Source organism: Centroberyx affinis, unplaced genomic scaffold (genome assembly GCF_046629955.1).
Source record: "Centroberyx affinis isolate AG114_WGS23_722 - 3 ecotype Tasmania unplaced genomic scaffold, CSIRO-AGI_Caff_v1 ptg001476l_1, whole genome shotgun sequence".
NCBI lineage: Eukaryota > Metazoa > Chordata > Actinopteri > Beryciformes > Berycidae > Centroberyx > Centroberyx affinis.
In genome coordinates, this window is record NW_027279944.1 from 87,713 (window position 1) to 111,695 (window position 23,983).

Below are 23,983 nucleotides of genomic sequence, written 5' to 3' on the forward strand. Positions count from 1 at the left end.
CAAAACAGAAAGAGAGGAGGGGGAGGGGAGGAGAGGGGTTCGGACAAAGAGAGCGAGTGAGAGAGAGAGAGAGTGGGAGAGTGGGACTAGACATAAACACACCAGAGAAAACGAGAGTACATTAGAGAGGAAGTCCGGTGGATGGGGATTGAAAAATGATTTCCTCTGTCTCTGCAGGTAGGAGATACAGAGTGCAGAGCAGGAGAGGAAATCCCCTTCTCCACGCTCCTCCGTCCCGTCCCATCCCATCCTTCCATCTTTACTGTGAGTTTTCTGCGCTATGTAACTTCTGGTACAGACTAATGGACACACAGGCAGTAGAATATCTGCACAACATGAGGTCCGTGACTATAGACTGTGGCTCAATGAAGGCCGTACTCTGCCTTGAAAAGCCGTTTGCAAAGATGTGAAGGCCATCCGCTGTCGCCATTTCACTACAGCAAGGATGAAAAGTTGCTGTGATAAAACAGAAATGTAGACTAAATACATAAAAAATATTTACTATATATTGAATATAGACATAATGTACAAGGAATATGTATAGAACCTATAATCAGTCAAAAGATGCAAACATGCACAGGCAAATATCCATTACAAACTTATTTATTAAGTTGCAGAAAGCATTTATAACTGTATATAAAAAAGAAACAATAACACTCAATTTTGATCACTTGTCTTAACCTCCCAGTGATGATGGGCCGAGAGGTCAGATGGTGTGATGATTGATGATAACCAATTGAGAAACAGTTGATGTGGTGAGGTGAAATGTTCAAAAAATAAAAAGTCTATAAATATCAAATGATCAAAGCTAATACATTCTGCTTATTATGACCAAGTTTTGAGAAAAGAGGATTTGGGCCCAATCCGTTCCAACTCCTCCAGCATTCATAAAAATTCTGTTCCTAGAAAACTAGAAAAAGAGCAGTAGGGCTTAACCCAACTAAGGATCTGCTTAGTCTCAACGCTTAAGTCTAGATATATATACATATAAATTATTGACTGGAATTATAGCATCCTACTTCTTTTTCCTGGATTTGAAATGGACTGGACCCAAATCTTAGAAATGAAGAGTGACCCGTCCCAACTTGGAACAGAACGTGGTTGTTCCTGCCTCCCTGGTCAGGCCCCTCTCTACAGTATGAGGGTGGTGAGGTGTGAGGCACTGAGCGCGCCTCACGGATAGTGCAATGGTGAGCTGTTCCCTGTACCTTAGCTGTCAAAGTCCCGAGCAGGGTTTCATTTCCAAAAAAGTGATCCCTTCCGTCAAACCAGACGGGCCGTGCTCCTCCAGTCTGAGGGGACTGAGGAGGAGACGCTGCTACGCATGATTTTATCAGTATTGTTTTTAAAAAATAAGCAAGAAAACGAGCACATGATGGACATACGACCCTGTAAGAGAGAGAGAAACGTGACTACCTTTGTAACAAATGTAGCTTATTGATTGAGAGGAATGGAAGTGAGCCTGTGTGTGTGTGCAGTGTACAGTAAGTATGCACTTCCAAGGAAGCAGTAGAAACAGATCATTCAAATAGGCAAAAACCCCATAAAAATGTCATTTGACAAAGTAAAAAACAAACTGTAAAACATGAAAACCCTGCTTTGGTAAAGCAGAATTTAAAATGCACCATCACCATATAAAGCTGATTATCGCATTCAGATGATAAAAAGACAAGCAAACAGATCTGACATTTTGACATTCGCATGTTGTTTGTTGGGAAGCAGAGGGAGAAGCATCAGGTCTGATTGCGTAATACTGAACACTTGCTGTGGTGATGCAATGTTGAAATACTTAAATATTTGCGGTAGTTTCACTCAAATAAATTACTGGAGGGTTTTTCACATGGAAAATTGAGCAACCCTTTATTTTATAGCACTAATAAGAACCTTCATCTTCAAAGTGCAAAGAAATGATCATTCTAGATTTCTGTGTAATTGAGCCTGGCAGTTATCAGTGAGGATTTACTGATCAATAAGTTTACATTTTCTTAATTTTTGTCAAGCAATTTCAAGAAATCACTAGTGTGTATTCATAGTGGCAAATGAGTATAAGCACTGAATCAACATTAGCTGTATGAATCACAATAATAAAGGGTTGCTGACTGTTTGTAACAACATTTAAAATACTACTACGGCAATTAAAAAAGATGCCTCTGTGGTTTCATTTACAACACTGCTTCTGCCACAACTTCACAGATGGTGCCGTCTTCAAGGAAGCACATGGTGGCAAATTTGGAAGAAACGCCAACGCACATTTCTGTGGTTTATCTCAACAAAATTACAAAAAGCAGGCCTGCCTGTGACCGAAAAGTTGGGACCTTAAAACTTGTAACAAAATAAATAATTAGAATAAACCTAAAACAAAAAATATATATATTCTACAATCCAAGATTTTACCATTTGCCAAAGTACAAGAAAATTGTCAGCGCTGAGAGGTTGGAAAATGGATCAGACGTGTGGAGTTGAGATATATATACTATATACGTATGTATACTATCCTGCCTGACTATGCTGCAGCCTGGAGGTGACAGGTGACAGAAATGATGAAGACAGTACCATGGCATGAATGAACCAAAAGGAAGGAGCTTTTACAGAGAGAAGAGATGGAGAGAGAATAAGAGGATAGATGCAGTGTCCGAAATTAATCTTTTGGCTCACCTGCCACAGACTGGTACACTAAAAAAAAAAAATGTACATGCCAAGAATAATTTTGACCAGTCAAAATAATTAATATAAATTTTTCATACATATGTCACCCTAGCTGTTTTCAATGCTAGTTTGTGTACAGAATCAGATTCACTCAATTCACATTCAATAAAAAAAACAAGAGCCGATTTATAGATTCAAATCAAAACTTGTTCACTCTCTTACAGAATAAATCTTATTCTATCTTCATCTTCAGTTTTTTCTTTTTGGTGGCGTCACACCTGCTGTGTGTCGCCACATGGGGATAATGTTATATTTCTTCTAACGTTAGGCTAACTAACCATCCAGGCAGGAGAGAAACAGAAACAGAAAAAAAGACGCTACCACTTTGTGTAGAGCAAGTGTTAGGAAGTCAATCAGGACTGTTTGACACAGTCATTGTTTTACACTGATCTGATATGCACACGGTGAGAGAGAATGTATGGTGGTCAGCAGGGACAAAGTTCGAGAAAACGCAAAGACCAAAGACTGTATAAAACTGAGATATGCAAATGCCATCGCCTGAAAAAGTCAGTGTGGCGGATGACCCTTCTTGATTCATCTGCCAAAGACAAATTCTGCTGGCATTTTGCTTGGCGGGCGATAATTTCGGACCCCGGATAGACAGAAAAACAATGAATGAATAAACCCATGGCAAGTTGGGGGGGTGGGGGGGTGCAGCTTGTTAAAAAGCACAGTAAAAATCTTTGATATTTACACTGTGGAAAGTGAATACATTCAGGCAGCAAAAGGAGAGGGGGATGACCTCTCCCTTGTACGAGGTACGTTTGGCACTGCTAATACTCAACCCATCCCTACGCCATCTCCATTTCACTCTTTCTTTCTCCCCTTTCTCTTCTGTCCATCCATCAGTTAGCCAGTCAGTCAGTCAGTCTTTCATGGCCTAATCCTGCCATCTGTGTGGTCCTACTCAATCCTTTGTCCTCATCATTCATTCATGTGATGCTCGGGGGTTTGAAGTGGTAAACGTCCGGGTGTAGCTGGGAGGGGACTTTCCTGTGACTGTCTCTCGATAAGACAGGAATCAGGCAGATCCGCTCCTCCCCGTGTCCCTCCTGCTTGAATCAGCAGAAGCCTTTGGTTCAGAAGGCACATGTGTGCATCTCTCAACAGAAACCCTCCACTAACATTTTCTTTTTTTATAATCTCCTTTGATATAAAAACTCCGGCAGTGTGCAGGCCACCCGGATTGTAGGGGTCCTTTGTCCCCTTTCCAATCCATTTCCCAGCATCCTGTTTTGTAGTTCTTTGGGAAAGGTAGAAGGAACCTCTGGGTGGGTGTAAACTCAGATGCCATTGGTCAGGTCTGTGATGACATTGGCCCTCACCAGCTTGCGGAGGAACTCCTTCTCCTTAGATATGTTGTGTGTCCATGACTGCCGGAGAAGAAGAGGACAGAACAATTTCAGAGAGATGCTAGATCACAGATACAATGGCCCATACCTATCTTCAGAGTAGGAATGCTGATCTAGGAAGAGAACTGATCAGGTAACCTGTGAGCATTTCGAGAATATTGTGGAGGGAAAAGCTGATGCTAAATTAGCATTGCACTCTGGGACGCTTAAATATAAGCCTTATTAAAGAACCCCTTTGTTTTTGTTCCAACAGCCTTGCTATATGCGCGGATGTACACGCCTGCATCTTATGTTGGGAGCTTTGTATTCTCAGTGTGTGTATGTGTGTGGCTGTGTGTGGCTGTGCATGTGTGCGTATGTGTGTGAAGCCACATCGGGTCAGTTTCCCTCCCTGCTGTGCTATGAGGATTCAGTCCAGTGGGCCAACATGTAACCAGAGCCTATGGTTCCTGTGTGGCGTTTTGGGATGGAGAGACAGAAAGAAGGGGGGAATAAGAAACACACAGGAAAAAAAGGAGTGGAGAGCTGGGCCGGGCCCCACAGCTGCCTCGGGTCTAACCTGCTGGTTCAAGGCACTCCTACGGGTTCTAGGCCTGTCTGGGTCGGTCTCTCTACCACTGTGTGATGAGTCGCACTCCTAACCAGAACCTCAAGGAACAATAAGATAGGGTTTCACTGGGAGCTTACATAGGGAACAGGGCTGTAAGAGCAGGCTGATCCGTAACACTGGTGTTGCTATGTGTGAGTGTGGCAGGACTGCCGGTCATTTCTGCCGCATCTGGTGTGAGCTAAGGCTTCGTTACACTAAACACACTTAAATATTTTGATCAATTTAATTCCAACCCGGAAAACTTGGAGATAATAGAAATGAGGATAGGATTAAAACGGAGCGTCTGAAAACACAACATGATTTCACTATATTGTATAAAGCAAACTGGATGCATTTTATCATGGATTTTTGTGTCGCTCATTTGACCTCAATGGTTACATGGCTACTGCCGAGCTGTCAAGCATCCGTCAAAATAGGATGCAGGCTATTTCTCCAAGCTATCGCCACGGCAACTCTGTGGAATTACAGGATGATTTCATGGCTGATTCCAGCACAGAAAACCAAACAGTCCCCGTGACTGGCAGTGGTTAAGTGTTCCAAACAATATACCAAAACTGTTTCCATTAATTAGCCACGTGTAGCTGATGATGGCGATGTTGATGATGACGATGATAATAACAAATGCCAGGGGTTCACTGAGAGTTTAGACAAAGGTTATCATCATACTGAGCTCATGGTTTACACGTCAGCAAACCGGTGACATTTGGAACCGGTGATTCCACTGGGCTTCAACGTAAACACTGGGAGGAATACTTGACTGATAGAGGGGAACGGGATCTGTCATGAGCGCGTTCCTAAAACTATTGTTCGAAGTACACACTAACAGTAAGCGTGTGGATGTCCCTACAGTGACTGCTGAAAGACCAGTGCCTTTTCAATTAGACGTGGTTATTGTGCTCCTGACACAGTACCATCACTCGAAATACAATACAAAACATCACAAGTCTTTATATACCAGGTACTGCAATTCAATACTCTGTAAGGCGAGAGGTCCCATTCATGCACAATTCTTGGAATAATGCTGCGATCAGTCTAAAGGGTAAATTGCTGCATTATGCTGAAAATGACCTATTTTGTCTGAAAACCAACTCCCAAACCCTCCACCCCCTCCTCCAGAGGAGTGGTGGTCCCCTCTCATCAAGCATTTCATTTATTTGTTTCTTCATTTATTTATTTGTAGCAGGTGTGCAGTGACCGCAGCAGACAAAATACATCCTGCTCTCTCATATATGGAGAGAATATCACACCAAATGTCATTCAAAAGTCTGGTAATTTAATATTGCCTTGCTTATCGGCAAAGGTGCACTCCTGGTAGAACATCACTTATTAGCTTCTCTGATCAATTTGCTATACAGCTGATCCACCAAGTTTTACTTTATCTAAATGAAATCTTGTGGATTTGTTTCACACTGCTCACTACCCTCCACAGTGCATTTTGGAAGAAGACCGTGGGAACAACAGGCAAAGTTGAAATTGTATAAGTATAATAAGTACTGCTTGGTGTATTGGATGTATGACAAATTGAAGAGTGGATCCCAATGATTCAGAAAAGGTCAAGTCATGTTGTATGAGGTAAGTGTATTTGCCGATTAACAAGGCAACTTAAAACTGCCAGATTTTTGAATGGAATTTAACTTGACATTCTCTCCATAGAGGAGAGAACAGCACATATTGGGGCTAGGGTAGGGAGTAAAGAGATATGAAACCATAGTATGAATTGGGATCTGATCCCATGCTAATCCTGCGGTATCAGTTTCCTGATGATTTTTTAGGAGATGTGGGGGGCTGAGGATCATTTCAACTCTGAGACTGTTCACTCCTGGGCCATTTCCAGGCTCAGTTCCAGTAGGTATCATAATTTAAGAATGAGTCTTATTTACATGGACAATTGTGCTGTAATTGCAATTGTAATGTTTTTGGTCCGGCTGAGCAATAAATCCAGATGATTTTCTTTGCATTTACATTTTTCTAGGTGTGGGGTCAGTTTTCCAACTGTTGCGGCCAGCTAAATTAATGTAAAGGAAACCAGAGGTTAAGCCACTCACCTCTTTGATGGCGGACATCTTGACAGTCTCATAGTAGTGCAGGGGTGCGTGGGGCGTGTTCATGTCATAGCCGAAGCCGGCCACCGCCACCTCGTCACAGTTATGCAGTGCCATCGTTATAGCAACCGTCCCCAAGGTTGGAATGTTCTGTGGCAAAGACGGGCAGATGCAAGCTGTCAGACCATTGCAACACACAAACACCATTTAATCAATGTACTGATTTGACTAAGACAATAATCTGGTGCAGAGCCCAACGTAAACTGAGGATTTGTAGATACCAATTAATAAATAGAAGACAAGGTATTTTTGACCATCATGGGGACTGGCGTGGACCAAAAGCATTTAGATCATTTACAACCAGTTTTAGAACTGAGGATTCTTTCTGACAGTGGTTCAGACAGCCTTCCACTCCCTCTCTCCATCTCTCCTGTATCTGCTTGCGTCTCCCTCCCTCCTTTGTACCTCTGTCTTTGTTCTGTTCCACTGCTGCTAACTGATCTTGAGCTGTTGGTGATTAACTATTAGCTTTAAGACCCGACCCCAGCTACGACACAGTGATCTACAGGATAGCATTCTGCTTCCTAACCGCCCTGGGCTGCCAGGGGTGTGGGGGGTACAGAGGCTGTGGAGGATGGAGGGTGGAGAAAGGGAGTGGGAGGGAGGGAGGGAGGGAGACAGAGGGAGAGAGAACGAGTGTGTGTGTTGGAAAACTGCGGGTGCAGAAGAAGGAATGGAGGGAGAATGGAGGGAGGCCCCATTTAAATCATTAGCCTGATTTGGAGCCTCAGGGTAGGTGAAGCTGAACCAGCAAGCTGGCCAACCCCCTACTGTGTGTTCTAATACACATTAATTTACACACACACACACACACACACACAATCAACATAAACATTAGTATAATAAATATACTCAGTCATTAATTTCCACATACATAAACACACACGATCAGAAGAGAAATGGGAGGGTATTTTAAGGCAAGAATGTGTCAGGCCATACACCTTGTACACCATGTATGAGACAGCACTGTTACCACCTTGATACACAGAAACAAATACACATACGCATGCACACACACACACACACACAGACAGAGCAGACCTGCCCACATGTTGAACACATGTTGCAGAGCAGAGTTCAAGTAGGGGTGTTCTGGTGGTGCCCCAGAGGGCAGAGTTACGCTGATACACTCCTCATGTCCCCTCCAATTCTCTAACAACATTCCCCCTACACTTACCAACAGGAACACACACACACACATACACACACACACAGAGAACAGACACATGAATACAAACAGATGCTGCTTTGTTCTGTACTTGGACAGTGCCCACCAACCAATATTTATCCAATTTTACCTCTGACCAAATGGACTTCAATCTCAAGGCAAGATGAAGATCATTAATGTGTCAAGCAGGTAATCTACATCAACCTCTAATAAGAGACAAAACAGCACGGCAAAGTAGCATTCAGTCTGGACTAGGGCTGCAACAATTATTTGACATCGACAATGTTGACCATAAGAAATCGATTAGTATTTTCTTTTCGCCTACTTCATCTCTCACTTTTCGTTTTGTTGTATTTTGAAAATATTTTGAAAAGCTCTCAAAACAAAGCGTAAAGTACAGCAATGTGTGGGAATATAGTAGTACTGTAGTAACATGTACAATGTGCAGCATTGACGTGGCTTATTACAGCAGTACAATGAGTTCCAAAATGAAAATAAAACTCAAACTCATAAAACTCAAAAAAATAAAATAAAATATGTAAGGAGGAATCTGTACTACATCAATATACAAACTTACACATCTTAATATTTTTTGTGGCATCCTTAATGTTTAAATGACTCCTGTGCACTGCAGAGCTCTCACCAAGTAATAGCACAGTGCTATCTTCAGTAACAATAACGTTAGTTTCAGTTATTATCACCTGGCAGGATGATGACAACTCAATAGGACTATATAATACTCACAATAATGGTATTATCAAAATAATTGTTTGTTGCAGTCCTGTTCTGGACCAATGCATCTGGCATGTTCCTTTGCTTCCCCTCAAAATTGCCAGGGACGTGATTTTGTTTTTCTTGGATTCTCAGCTCCCATTATTTCTGAGGGGAGATAACTTTTCCCCTTGCTTCTTTGTGTTCCTCATCCAATCCCTGCTTACGTCATCCAGACTTCTAGGTGCAAGCCAGTTAATAAGTTTTTGAAAAGTTTTCACTTGTCCTGTTAAATCTTCCTTTTCATCTTGACAAGATGCTGCATGACTTGTCTGAGTCGTTTCATTTCCTGTGATGGCATGTTAGCTGTTGTCTCAATACTGTTACTGTAGAAATGGCCAATTGAAATTTGGTTGTGCAAGATCTGAAGATTGGGGACCTGACTTTTGTCACAAACACTTTGGCTTTGTTATGGATAAGTGCAAATGTGTGTCTGTACAGGATAGAGGCTTTTAAAACTTCAAACCTAATATGAAAAGGTGTTAGTGTGAGAAAGCTTCTGCATTTGTCTGCATTTCTACTTAATACTCACCCCTTTGCCCATGAGGCCATTGTTGAGCGGCAGGCCTATGAACTGGAAGGCAGCCTCCTGGATGAAGTAGGGATTGAGGATTCTCATCTCGGTCGGCTCCCTAGGCACGTAGTGGGCCACCGACTTCCAGAAACCCTCTGTACCCCTCTGGGCGAGGAAGGGAGGGATTGATTGGGGAAGGAAATGGACAGAGGGAAAAAAGGTGTAGAGGAAGAAAAACAGCAGAAGAAAGGGGGGGAGAGAGAGAGAGAGAGAGAGAGAGAGAGAGAGAGAGAGAGAGAGAGAGAGAGAGAGAGAGAGAGAGAGAGAGAGAGAGAGAGAGAGAGAGAGAGAGAGAGAGAGAGAGAGAGAGAGAGAGAGAGAGAGAGATGCATTAGTATTTTTTTTTTAAATAATACTTGAATTATTTTTTCCTCCCTGCAAGGTCACAGTACATGAATCACAAAACTGACATTCATGTGATGACACCTCCGCTGGGGACAGCCAGCAGCATCTCACCAGCCAAACATCAAACAGATTATCCTCTGCAATGCTGACATTAAACACAGAAGCCTACACCAGCAGACCGCTACTACCACTGATTAGGAAAATGGCTTTTGGGCCTTTAATGGCTGGAGGGGATGGGATAGGGGGCGGGGGGCATCTGTAATTACCACCACAGTAGCAGCCGTGGGTCTGGGGTGAAGCTGTCTTTGAGTGCTGACAAGGTACCAGTTTCCTGTTCCCCTTTCCAAAATTTCACCAGTCGTTGGGAATAGGGCTGCACAATTATGGCAAATATGATAATCATGATTATTTTGCTAAACACTGTGATCGTAATTATAAAATCACAATTCTTTGTCTCAGTTTCAGGAAACCAAATTACTTTATTGTACTTTTGCACCTTAACATATATTTTCACTTTTTTCAGTGCAGTATATCTCAATGTAGCAGTAGCTGCAAGGTTTTGTTTTCACACTATCCACTTTTTATCACCATCGTTGGACCGATCTATTCTTTTGCACTTAGCTCATTGCTATTTTGCTCATTGATAGCTGTTTTTATTTAAGTCTATGTAAGGTTTCTCTCTTTCTTCCCCACTGGAGCAGCCTGCTTCACAATCTTAAGTTTCATCTTGGTCACATGGCGCCCGTTGCACATTCAGAGGCTGTGATTGGTCACTAATGGAAGCGCTTGAGATATCACACCGGGGAATTGAAAATATAAGAAACACTTCTATAATGCCAACTTGCATGATTATTTATCATGGAACCATTAAATCATGATATACGATTGTCTACCATTAGTTGTGAAGCTCTAGTTGGGAAATTGCAAGACTGACCCCAGAGCAGCGTCCATGGCCAACTTTACCCACACCCAAGCTTATATAAGGAAGTGCTACAGGAAGTAGGCTAATATAAATCACACATTGACCTCTGAGGGGGTTCTGGGAGACCTCAGGTCCTTTCACACACAGCAATCATCATCAGTCGCCAGGGCGACCAGTAAGACAGGCAAGCAACACACACCTGAATTAAATTATGTAAATTTAATGACACATAACTCAGGCATTGCAATACAGCCACTGGATATTAGGATACAAACTCACAAAAAGTAGCCTCTAAAAATGTACACCTATAATAATCAATTCTGACTTCTCTACACTGTCCAATGACAAGACTACTCCAACAAATCAGCCCCTGTTAGAGCATTACTCCTCAGTCCTTGGTAGTGCGTGAGTGACTTTCCTGACAGTGACTTTCTGAAAGGCATAAAGCCAAAGGGGTCAGCAGATGTAAATGGGAATCACCTGTTCAAATAGTCAAGCACCCGCCCAGCCGTCTTTGATACAGCAATGCGTGCCTCTGTGTGTGTGTGTGTGTGTGTGTTTGTGTGTGCATGTGTGTGTTGGCAGAGGCAGTAGCAGTGAGTCTGCTGGCTTTGTGGCTACAACAGTGGCGGCTTGTTTTGAACGAAGGCCCAGCTCTGTGCCCTCGGCAAGCTGTAACAGGAACAGCAGCTCATCTCTCCTGTCAACACAGCTTGTGTTTGCCAGGAATGTATTTAGCAGGGCTGTTTGGCTGTGTGTGTGTGTGTGTGTGTGTGTGTGTGTGTGTGTGTCTGTGTGCTGAATAAAGAGAGTGATGCATTTTTTTCTTTTTCCTTGGAAGGAGGGAACGTAGTGATACACACACACCCTCACTTCACACAGCAATGACATGTACACAGACAAGACTGTCATGGGGTGGGGATCTCTTTGAAGATATTCAGACAATTGGCAGACAAAGTACAGGTGGCTCTGAGAAATGTAAATGCAGTGAACACAGGGATTCAGGACTTTCGGTAAGCACACATGACGGGGTGGGTTGTGTGTGTTGGGGAGGGGGTGGGGGGGTGTGGGGGGTGGTTTGGAATGTGGGCTAGTGACTTAAAGGTCACTGGCTCAAAAATCAGACCAGTTGGGATGGGCAGGAAAAGTGAACGATAACACTCTACCCTGCTTTGACAGTATCCACTGAGGTTCCCTTGAGCAAGGCACTGAACTCCCAAATATTCCAGTGGAGCTATTCAGTGCCCAACAGCAGAGGACTGTGGTTGTACTGGGCAGCTACTGGGTGTGAATGTTTGTAATTGCATGTACATGAGACAGGATGGGTTTGAAAATGAGCATGCATGTTCAGCAAACCTTCAGCAATACCACGCAAGTTAGACTGTTAAATAACTGCGAAATATTGCGCTCTCTCAGAGTTCACTCACTGTTCCCGCAAATCGGCCTCTGGGGAACAGGATGTGGTTTCCACTGCGGACTGACCGCTAACCTCAGTGTGTGTGTGTGTGTGTATGTGGGTTAGTGTCAGGAGAAACATCGCTGCACCAGTGACATTTGAACAAGGAGAGAACAGGAAGCTACAGAGTGGTCCCGTACCACGCACTCACCCGGCCCCGACACAAAGACACACGCACACCCACATCCACACACACGCAAAAGGTGAACCGGAGTGTGTAGCTTGGCTGGATGGGGTGTTGCTGTGTTGCGGTCAGAGAGGAAATGGCTGTTTCCCTTCTCCTGCGACAGCTTTATGGTTAAATTGGTCTCGATTATTAGATTTAAGTGTGCGCACAAGGCTGCACACTCCAATAAAGCACCTGTTAAAACAACCTTTAGCTGGGAGAGGTAATTGTTTGCATTGCAAGGAGACAGACTGTACAGAGGACTAGATCAGTCATTCAGATGAAGGGGGCTAAGCCAGGCTTAGCCCCCTTATGTGTACTAGTTCTGCAAAGGCCCAGGCTTAGTAAGCTTGGGCCTTTGCAGAACTAGTACAGTCCACTTGTGTCAGTCTGTAATGAAACCTTAGGACAGAGCAGCCAAACTAGATGAAATCACTGTAAAAAGCCAATAACCTTGAAATGAATGTCATATTTAAGAGCCCAAAACAAGCCAAAAATAGAGACTGAGGGTGTTCTCCATTGCATTAAATGTGTGATTTGTCTAATTAACTGTAAGATATTTCTTATATTGTCTATGGTCAATAAATCAGCAGCCCTGATTCCAGCTGCAGCTGTTCATCCTTGATTTGCCCCCTTTGGATTTCACACTTCAACTAATACCGTTATTCCAGCATCTTCCGCCCCACAGGCCACCAGCATTCACATTGGAAACTTCATCCTCCATCCACAGTGCACATGAAGGAGCATACTATAGCAAGTGGGGGTGAACAGGTGTAGGTAATTCAGGGGACATCACTCTAGAGGCCCCCAAAAATGGAGTAGTGGTTGAAGTAATAGGGTTTTATAATGGGCTGGTGGTCTTATGTGCCCAGTACCACATATTGTCAGGAGGCTGAGAGTTCTTGGCAGCGCCTCTGAGACTAAGAGCCAGTGGGGAGGAAAAGTAATTTTGATGGATGACTGGGCCCAATGTGGTGGGAGAGAGTAAAGGTAAGAGTGGCCACAGTCTGTAGCCTCACAGTTAGACATGTAACAGAGCCCGATCATACCACAGCAGGTAAGCGGTGATGAGGTCTTTTTTGCCAAACTCCTCCAACCATCACTCTTCCATAAATCCAGGCGAGGTTTATCAACCCTCACGAGCAAGCTCATACTCAGCAGGTGACTGTATTGAATGTACCAATAAAAAGGTTCTACACCATTGCAGTATCGAATTACTCCATAAAACTCACAGGTCCAGAGGAAGTTAGCCACAGAGAAGCTGAGGTTAAAACTGGGTTGAGTGGCTCTAAAAGTGGATTGAAAGCCAAACTTGTATAATTTACACTACAGCTACTTCATGTCCAACTGGCCAGTGGTCGGCTGCTACAAAACAGGTGCAGAATTTGCAGAGAAGTAATTGAAGTAAACATGGGTTCCCACGCAGAGCAACAAGCTTGTGTGTGTGTGTGTGTGTGTGTGTGTGTGTGTGTGTGTGTGTGTGTGTGTGTGTGTGTGTGTGTCTCTCTGCATGCGTGTAATGTCAGAGGATGTGTGTAAAGATTACACTGCACGGTCTCAAAGAGGCAACTTTCAAGAATGAACTTAACACCTAACTTATTTAGCACAGAGCAGCCCACGAGAGTGACTCCTGCACATTGTAAACTTATTTAGATCGCAACGTTGAGTGAAAAATGTCAATTGCATCGTTGCTGCAAAAATACTCCTGATGATCCTTGTGTAGCAGGGAACGTCAGGAAGTATTGTTTATGTATCTCCAAGAGTGGACCAATACCATGAAAACACTCTCAGTCAATCTCTCCATGTTAAGCGATGTTGTGAACTACAACAGAAGCTCTGCTAAGTGGATTCGTCTAGCCATTTCAAAGCTGTAGGAAAATCACAGCTAAACAAACCACCACTAAAAGAGCTTAAAAGGGCAGGATTAGAGCAAGACAATGTCAGAAGGTGAGGAGAATAGAGACCTACTGTAAGGCAAGAGAAGTGAGGGATCAAACCAGATGGAAAAAGTGATGTAAACTGAACATCTACAGTAATTCCTCGTGGATAATGTACAGCCAGAGGAAAAAGGGGTTATCTCAGTAACAGGAGTGTATATTTCTAACCAACGTGTGAATGCAGAAATAACTACCTTAGCTTCCTCCCTATTCATCTGTATACAAAACATGCAAGATCATAACAAGCGATGTACAAGATGCCTCTAAAAATATCACACTCACAAAAAGTAACCCCAGGCTGGTTGTGGGACAGCACTTAAAATCACGCTGGACATAAACATGGTGACATAACACACATTTTTTCTGGACTATATGATGCACATAACAGAAAAGAATACACCTCAGTTGCACTTCACTCCATAACTGTAAAAAGCTTAAATAAGAAACAGCTTGGTCTGGAGCTGGACCTATCCAGCCTCACTTTATAGTTTGCGATGTGGTTTGGATTCGATTTGGCATAAAGCGCAGGCCAATGAACTTTGAGAACTCACATTTTTAAACTGAAATGAGACGTTTCTCTGTATTGAATGTACCAGATATCTTGGTTTATACCACAACAGGGACTGATTCAGAAGTACAGAAAATGATGAATAAGAGATGAATGGAGGAATGAAAGAAGGGGAGAAAGGGAAGAACAAGTAGTTCTACATCTGCAGGCTTTGTACAGGTAGTTATAAAGCCTCTCAATGCAAACAAACACAAACAAGATTTGGCCTTCTGTGAGCCACAAGTGGTGTAGCCGCTTGCCAGACCACCACACCACCAGACATATGCCTGATGTGAACGTTTTTTCCTATTCTTGGGTGTTTTCCAGAATTACCGGACTCATAACGCAGGTGGAAGCAACAGTGCCACTGGCTTCTGAGAGGTGTCCTTCCTTCCATATAGGCAGCTATCATACAACTTGGCTCTATCTGGTTTCGTCAATGCTGGCACCGCTGTCTGAGGATGTGGTTGCGTTTTGATGTTTATGGAGTGGACTACCCAAAGGAGGTGGACTGGATTCCGGAAGGTAGACTTAAGGCAATTTAGAAACAAAAACGGCAGCCTTGAACTGCTAACAATCACAATTAAGGTTGTCTGGAGGTCATTAGCACTGTGTACATGTTGGACTTTCGAGTTTACAAGTTACAGTGTCTCACCACATAAGTGCTCCACTGAAGAGGAACCATTTCAGTAAGAATGTTTGAAAGGAGGAGAGAATTTTCCAAAGTAGGAAATGTTGGTGAGGTGCAGGGAAGGGAATTGCAGTCTCCAAGATCCAAAGAGCTCAAATTCTGAGAAGCTTGGGCGCTTTTATTCTCATTTGTTTGGGAGGAATCTGAAGCATTCACCAATTTGCCTTTGCTTTTCTCGACACATACCACGACCTCTGGCCCCACTGGGGTCACGGTGGTTTCTCTTTTCCCGGTCTCTCTGAGGTTATCCGGTGTGTGAAACCTGTGTCTTCACACTCCCATGACGGCAAACAGGGAAACAATGAGAACACTTGACAACATTGTGACCCTGAGGACTTGCATGTGCAACATGGGCATTAAGAGATGACATCTAAAGGAGATCACAAGGCCATTGGCCATTGGCCATTTACAGGGACTGTGGGTGTTTGCCTGGCTAAAAGCTAGAGCAGGTCTTTTGTCCTGCCGCCGAGCACAAAGACAGACTAACTTACTGTGGGACATTCCATTTTGACATGTCAAAATTTCCTTTACATTTACATAGCTACTCGATTACTCACAAACTTGCTCGAGGGAACACCACAAAAGGAATACCAATGTATAGGTCTGAGTGTTAATCATAGTTAGCTAGTTAGGTGACTCATTTTTGAAATACAACACTGATGGTAATCAGTGACATCCGGACCCTATGTTAGTCACTTGGTTCATGTTCCAAATCCATGTTTACAAGTATGTAAATGTTTATGAATGCATGTATGCATGCTACTTGGGGTTTCTGCACAGATGTTGGGCTGAAAAAGAGCCATATAGCTGCTATTTCTGTCCTACTCTGTCCCCTCTGTGATAGAGTTACAATTGAGCTATTGGGCTAGAACCACAGCCTATACACTGAAAAACCCATGCATCACAGCAGACTAACACAACGAAGCAAAATTAAACTTGGTTACAGCATTGTAACAATAACAAATGCTTCATAACAACATCCTAGCAAGCTTGAGTTCTGTTGGAAGATTGTTACTGATGAAGAACTCTACAGTTCCTCCAAACTGGGTGTGTGAGGCATAACTCAAATAGCCAATCTGTGGCTCTGGCCTTGAATTTAGTAGAGCTGCTGCTAAGAGATGCACCCTGTTTGTTTGTAAAATATTGATATATATTGATTGATATATATTGATATATATATGATTTCATTGCAATATTTGGATATTTCTCAGTTTTATTGAGCATCTATTCCTAGCTGTATTTCAGTTTAAGGAGCAGTACTTTCTTCATCGAATTCTCTTCATCTAGGCTATCTGTGTATCTATCTGGCCTGTGGAGAGCAGTGAGAGCTCCTGTAAACAAACAGGAGAGATAGAACACCGACACTCCACCTTCGAACCCCTTGTTTACCACCGGCTGTATATCCTTCACTGGCCCTGTTTGAAAATATCCCCACATATACAAACAACTGCGGCTATGTGTGCATGTACCATGGGTGTGCACTGTGCATGAGGGCAAAATCAAAATTGCACACAGGGGGGGAAAGAAAAAAATATATAAATCAACAATCGCCAAAATCATGTTTGAGCACATTTGTAAACACTATCTAACTGGGTAATCAACCAGAAGGCTGCATATGTGGGGTCAGACTTTCAGTCAGAGTGACATTTTGTATGTCCAGTCCAAACCATGTAGAGTTGAGGTAATGAGGGATTATGGAAGTTGAAAGCCTTGGATTAAAAAGCCTTGTGGTGTGTTGAGATTTCTACTGAATGCCTGCAGTATTGTGAGTGTATGTGTAGCAGAGGTCTTCACAGGTCTAAAACGTGAAGCCCATTCTTAATGAGAACCATGTCTGCAACTCTTAGATCTGATCAGAACTGAGGTCAGGTTCCCAAAGCCTGACTTTGTCTGAATTGTGGCCCGGCGTTTACAACTCTGTGTTTTTGTGTGTGCGTGTGAGGGAGGAGTGAGTGAGTGGGAGGGTATGTGTGTGTTTGTGAGAGTGTACAAAACATTAAATAACAGATTGGGAAATTGCCTTGCTAATTTATATTCTGTTCAACCGTCCAAGACTGCACTGTAGGTATTTGTTAAGCCAGAACAGCAGGATAGTCAAGCACACTGACCGCTGGCTAGATGAGTCACTTGCGGCTGCATAATGGTGTGCCACCCACCATCCTTCTAAAGAAGCAGCAAAAACACTTTCCCTTTCATACCTGCTGACGAAGAGACCTGGTGAAAAGGCCTTGCATTCCTTCCACCTGTAAGTGTGTATGCTACACAAAGAAAACCCCCACTGGACCAACAGATGTCAAAGCTCCCACAGGGCAAGTTACATTAAGTCTCCCTCTGGGATGGACTAAATTGAGAGAGCAAAGGGAGCGAGGCTTGCTACTATGTGGTGAGGATTAGCTGCCTGGAGTCCAAAAGAATATCATTTTCTAAAGCTGATTGTCTCTGCACAGTTGCTCATACCTTTATTGATGTATATACCTGACTGGTATTATCTTAGTAATAAGTGAAAACAGGCCGGATTAAAAAAAAACACAATAGCGATGACTCGAAATGTGTGCACAGACACAAATGTATATATACACACAAACACTTTCATGTCTTTCATGTTATGTTTCCACTGTATTAGTCAATGCCACTTATGGTGCTGCAGTAGTCCTAGACTAAGTCAGGTATCAATGAAGCTAGGATAACAGTCATTTAACAGGACTTGAGCTTCTTTGATGTTTTTGTAACATCCAGTTTCCATAGTAAACAGAGATCACGTTTCCAGGGTAACGTATGGTTTGGAAAGAGATAAATAAAAGTCACTATTTCTGCACTTCCAATTGCATTTCCCCAGTCTTGTTTCCCAAAAACTTATAATTCTATTAATATCTACATGCCCCTCTTTTTCATTTGAGCAAAGGAATAAACACATTCAAAGGTAAACAGGCTAGAAAAGTGATGGGACAGTGTGTGTCTGTATGTGTGTGTGCTCTCTTGAAGTGAAAAGAGCCTCTGGCATCATTTTTCATCAGCAGGAATTCAAAACAGTGATGGGCCTCATTTGTCAAATGACAAACATTTAAAACGGCACTTTAAACTTGATACACTTACTACTTAATACACACAGTGGTCTCAAATTGAAGGGCAGAGACACAGTCATCCAAAACCTTCTATACAGCCGCTGCCATCTAGACCATCTGAACACTTTTTCAACACTCACAATGCACTGTAATAATTACAAAACCGGTTTGTATGAAAAGTTAAAAGGGAAACAATAAATTTACAGCCCTACAACTACAATAATCAAGACTTTCAGGCAAATAGGGGAAATATATAATTACAACAAACTGCACTGGACGACTGCAAGTGTTTAACAGTGTTCCTGTATTCATTCAGCAGTAAATGGCAACCTAATGTTTCCTCTGTAATCGTTTTGTAGTAGCGGTGGCGTGGGGTTATTTTGGTTTTGTTCCATATCCGCCCCAGTTTGGGTGCTAGTGCAGGTTGTAGGACTAATACTATTGGAATACTTTATTATAATAAATGCTGTACCTTTGAACGCTGGGCCTGTATTTACGCTTAAACAATTTCTGTAGTGGATGAATCAATAAGGGTCACCTGTCACACTGACCAGTAAAATAACAATAACATTTGAACGCCTCGGCTATGTAAACTCAAACTTTGTCCCTGCTGACCACCATACACTCCCTCTGACCGTGAGCAAATTTGTTTGCTGATTGGCTGTGTGCTACACCAGCTCTACACAAAGTGGTAGCATTAGAACTTCTGCAAACTTTTCTTCCCATTTCTCCACTGCCTGGATGGTTAACACACCTAGCGTTAGTTGTAACTTAACGTTATTCCCATGTGGCAACACACAGTAGTTGTGAGGCCACCAAAAAAACCCCATAAAAAATGACAAAAAGATCAATTGTAGTGAGTTTTAAACTCTAAAAACGCTCTTGTGTCTTTATTGAACTTATCACATAGTATGTGATTCCATACACAAAATAGCACTGAAAACAGGTATGCAGAGTGACACATTTCTATGAAAAATGTATAGTCATTCAACTACTACAGCCATAAAAACATCATAGGGAAAACACTGGCGCTCGCACATCTGTCAGTTCTCTTTTTCTACAATATTGTCATCATGGCACAAACCAGAAGACAGAGGGGATTTTTCTTCCGTCCCCTGATTCGAACTCATGAGAAACATTCTTCCCTCCTCAGCAGATCAAAGAGGGCTGAGTCGGATGCCAGGGGCCAGATCAATTATCCCAGACGGCCATTTCCACTGTCCTCTCCCTCTGACACACCAGAAAAATCTGGGCCCTATCAAAGGCCGAAGGGGCCATCAGCCAGCCAACCGAGCCATTTTCCTCCATTTTACTTTGCCCTTACCTTCCACTGCTCATTTTCTTTTCCCCAGCTATTATCCCTTTCCCCTTATCACTTTATCCTTTCCATCTAATTATCCTCTATTCTCTCTCGTCCTTTAATTCGCCTTCACGCCATTACTTCTTTCATTACTTCTTCAAACTTGACATTTTTCTGCCCTTACCCTCCATTCTTCTCATTTTCAGTTTTTTCATCCCCGTCACTCACTCTAGTATTTTGACAAATGTCACCTTGTAAAAATTCCTGCTGGCTGCTGGTCCCTGAAAGTCACACAGCTGTGCTAGAAGAGAAGCGGGTTCCCCAGGTCCTAGGTTGCCCGATTAGACAGAAGAATCCCTCGCCAAGAATGAGGAAAAAAAGCAGTTTAACTAATATGCCTGTATAGAACATCCCTTAAATACGCTACCACTATTTTATTCACTCTTAGAAGAACCTTCACTAAATCTCCCTCATTGTCCTTGAGTTGAATGGAATCAAAACAATCTGTAACGGAGATACTAGAGACTGCTCAATAAGAAAAAAATGAAAGTGCTTGTGAGAGCTTTTTTTAGTGACAATGGATAGAGACGACACAGGAGTCATTAAAAATGTCTGCTGCCTGTAGTGCTTAAAGAGAGATAAGGGAAAGCCAATTGAGTCTGTCAGACAGACCCTGGCGATTAAGAGGCCAATTCGCAGCCTGTCACTCAACCGTGGCAATCGCTAGGTTTCCACAGGACATCCAAAAGAGTCCTTTGAAGGAAAAACATGTAACTTTTCATTCTTAAGTAGGACAACATCCAAACCTAGGAGATTTAAATAAGTTAAGTGAGGAGTTGCCTTTTAAAAAATATTAATAATAAAATTAAAAAGAGTGAAAATGTGAATTTGCATTCAATATCTCAAAGGAATGAGACCAAAGAGAGAGAAAGAGAAGAAAAAAACCTAAAAGTGTGTTTACACTGTCATTGGTTTTTCTCAACTCTCCTTACCACATTAAGCATTCAAACTATCCAAAACATCCTCACTTTACAGTCTTTACATTCACATATACATGTTGGCCTCTTCGGCCCTTAATAAAAAAAGCTTACATTTTCAGAGGAAGGAATGTGCAGAATGTGATGCAAGGTTAGACTGCTAAGTTCAGATAAAAAAAAAAACATGCATCTCAAATATTCAAACAAATCTTGACACCCACTCCAAGTGTTTCTCAACGTGGACACTATGCTTAACATCTGTGTCCAAATCTATAAGCGGTGAGTAACCATTCCTTCATCTTTAGGGGTTGTGAGCCAAACACATTGACAAACCATCTACTTCATATTCTCAAGCTGTTGGGAATCCTTGAATGAATGGTGAAGCTGGGGCAAAGTGATCAAACAGAAGTAGAGTGATAACTGACCTGTTGACAGTGACGGACACTAACAAAGCTCTAACCAACATCAGTGATGTGGGAGCTACCCATGGTCACCAGTATTGTACAGAAATGTTTAGAACTCATTATTTAAAAACAAAATGGAAGAACCACACTCTTCAGATATTCTAGTGACAAATCTATTATATCCTTACCAGCTTCTCCTTGAAGACCATCTGTCTGAGCCACTTGAAATCCAGTGGTTTGAAAGCGGAAAAGACGAAGAGCGAGTCTTTCTCGTAGCGCTCCGGCTTCTGGATGGCTCCCTCTGGATAGGTAATCCTCATGGTGGTTTTGGTCCCTACGTCCTTACCATAACCAGTTACTGGAGCCTCATTCAACCTACCAGCACAGAAAAAGATGAAACTCCATTAGAAATGAATTGGGATTTGTGTATCCAGAGAGTCCTGTAAAATACAGTCCCTGACAAAAAAAATTATAGTGCCCAGGATCCCCTTCAGCTGCCGTCAGCTATAAGCCTTTTAATGAAGTGTTAAGTATATGAGGTTCTACTATGGATGCCATAAACTGCATCCTGTTCATACCATTTTATGTTGTGCAATAATTTTTATTTTTTAGGAACCAATTGCTCAAGTTATCCTTAATCATTGTGTTATGTTGCATTAAGGAGTCTTCTCACCTCACTACAACGTCATAGTCGTCTATACGGGAACCCAGAGACTTGTTGGCCAGGATGCCCCCGTTGCCCACAATGATACATCTTTTACAGCTCAAACTGGAAGGCAGGAGTACCAGAAGTTAGTAGGGCTCAAGAAATGACTGATGGAGAAAAGCAGGGGTGCCTGTTGATGTAGGTGCGTGTGCATTTGATTTGTGTCGATTCCCAGCAGTAATTACCTGTCCAGCTCTACTCCAAGTCCATAGGTTTTGGTGGCAGTTAAAATAATATCTATGATTCTCTCTGCAGAGAAAAACAAAAATAAAGAACCACAAAGAGAAGAGGACAATCAAAGATAACTCAGAATGTCACATACACCACATTGCAATGGAAATATTATAAATTAACTTCTTAAATGAGAGTACTATTCTATTTAAATATTATAATAATAATATGTTATTTTATGGCCTAGAACAGTTTGTGTATAAATACACCGTCAGCCAGGTACAGTCTGAGGCTGCTTCTTTTGCAATGAATGGGAGACTGACTTTTTAGACTGATACAACTAATGTCAAAGCGTCTATATCCAAAAGATCTAATAACTAATCTTTAGAAAGTCAGTTACCTTTAGCATTTATTGTTTGTGGAGCAGTGCATCAGATTAGGAGATGGGACAAACCCCACTGAGCAAAAGACGTGATTTCAACGTCGCGTCTATGCTTTAGGTCTCATATAGCCCAGGATCATTATGGCTATGTATAGACCTATTTTAGACCAAGCAGTAAATACATTATTACAATGAATAAACATCTGTAAATACCAAAAATATGCACCAGAGAAGTCCTGTAGACTAGCCTACAAGATAATTATCTTAGCACAAGAAGTAATTTCAACATTGCGTCTATGCGTAGCTCTCATATAGTCCAGGATAATTTTGTCTATGTATAGACATCTAATAAACTTTCACTTTTCAACCCCATTTAAACTTAATGCTATGGCCATTTAGACGTGTTTTAAACGTCTAATCAACGTAAAATTGCTCAGTGGGACTCTCTCTATTGTTTCTTGCAATAAGAGGCAATGGTAAAAGTTCAGAAATCACAGATCGAACAGTCCTAGGGTAGCATAAGATATTTCAAAAGCTGAAATTTAGTGGTATTCTCCTTTAAAAGATTAAGATGGATTAATTGAATAACAAACTGCCAAGGACTTAAACATACTGCTAGCAATCTAGGTGGTCTTTGGTGGAAAAGGAGGAGAGAATATCTCTCTCCGTTTATTCAGTTACAGATAAGGAGTGACTAATCAACCCCTAGCCATGGTGGTGATGGGAATATAGGGAAGAAAAAAAAACTGTTGTGTTCTTGAGAGGAATGAATCTGGGAGAAACAGATGTACAGAATTTGGGATGGTGTGCGAGTGTATGTACAGACTACCCCATAAAAGCACTCAGAGAGGAATGCTGTTTTCAAACAAGTACATTCTCCTGGTGAAGTGGGCGATGTTGAGCTTGTCTCCCTGCGCGGCCAGCACCCCTCTGATCGCGGGGTGAGAAACAGGGATGTTTAGCCATAGCACACATTCCTGCCATGTTCCACAGGGCATTCTGCTCATGCTTCCAGCGTTAGAGATGACATATATTTGCCTCTCCTCCTGACCTTTTTTAGGCCTCTCTTACTTGTAAATCCCAACATATTACAGACTCCTTTACTTATACGGTAGTTGCCGCTATCCTTGATCCAAGTTACACTTGGAGTACCATAGTGGGACTACTTGGGTGATACTACTGTGATAGCAGTTTAACCATCTTCGCCTTACATCCATCTCATGGAAGTAAACCAAGTCACTCTGCATGATAAAAAAAAAATTAATGGCATTTTCATTGCACTCACTACTTCACTTAACATAATCACCATATAGTACATAGTCTATAACTGGTCTTCAAAGGGGGCAGAAAGAGCGAGGGAGAGAGAGTGTGAGAGCGAGAGTGAGTTAGGACAAGGCCTCACAGCAGTTTGGAAGACATATTACAGCCTCATTCACCCTGGCTAACGATCCTAATGATTAACCTGCAGAGCAACAGCCCATTGTTTGGATGTGGTGTCGATGTCTGGCATCAAGCATCACCCTGAGCAGCATAAACACAAGGCTGAGGACCACACCTGGATCCAAGAGGGTGAAAAGTGAAAAATCACAATGGGCAAGCTTCTCCTTCAGAGGGCGACATGGAAGCTAATTGTT

General features: G+C 42.3%; 1 protein-coding gene across 2 annotated transcripts in view; it reads right to left on the minus strand.

Annotated features, from left to right (window-relative positions):
• Nucleotides 1-585: 585 nt before the first annotated feature.
• Nucleotides 586-23,983, minus strand: part of st3gal3b (ST3 beta-galactoside alpha-2,3-sialyltransferase 3b) — a 43,061-nt gene continuing 19,663 nt past the window's right edge. For both annotated transcript variants that reach the window (XM_071526878.1, XM_071526877.1), the window contains 6 exons: nucleotides 21,982-22,045; nucleotides 21,764-21,859; nucleotides 21,279-21,465; nucleotides 9,242-9,388; nucleotides 6,714-6,860; nucleotides 586-4,079 (listed from right to left, as the gene is read on the minus strand). In XM_071526878.1, coding sequence (XP_071382979.1) covers nucleotides 3,990-4,079; nucleotides 6,714-6,860; nucleotides 9,242-9,388; nucleotides 21,279-21,465; nucleotides 21,764-21,859; nucleotides 21,982-22,045 — 731 coding nt within the window. In that variant the 3' untranslated portion in view covers nucleotides 586-3,989. The remainder of the gene's footprint in view (nucleotides 4,080-6,713; nucleotides 6,861-9,241; nucleotides 9,389-21,278; nucleotides 21,466-21,763; nucleotides 21,860-21,981; nucleotides 22,046-23,983) is intronic.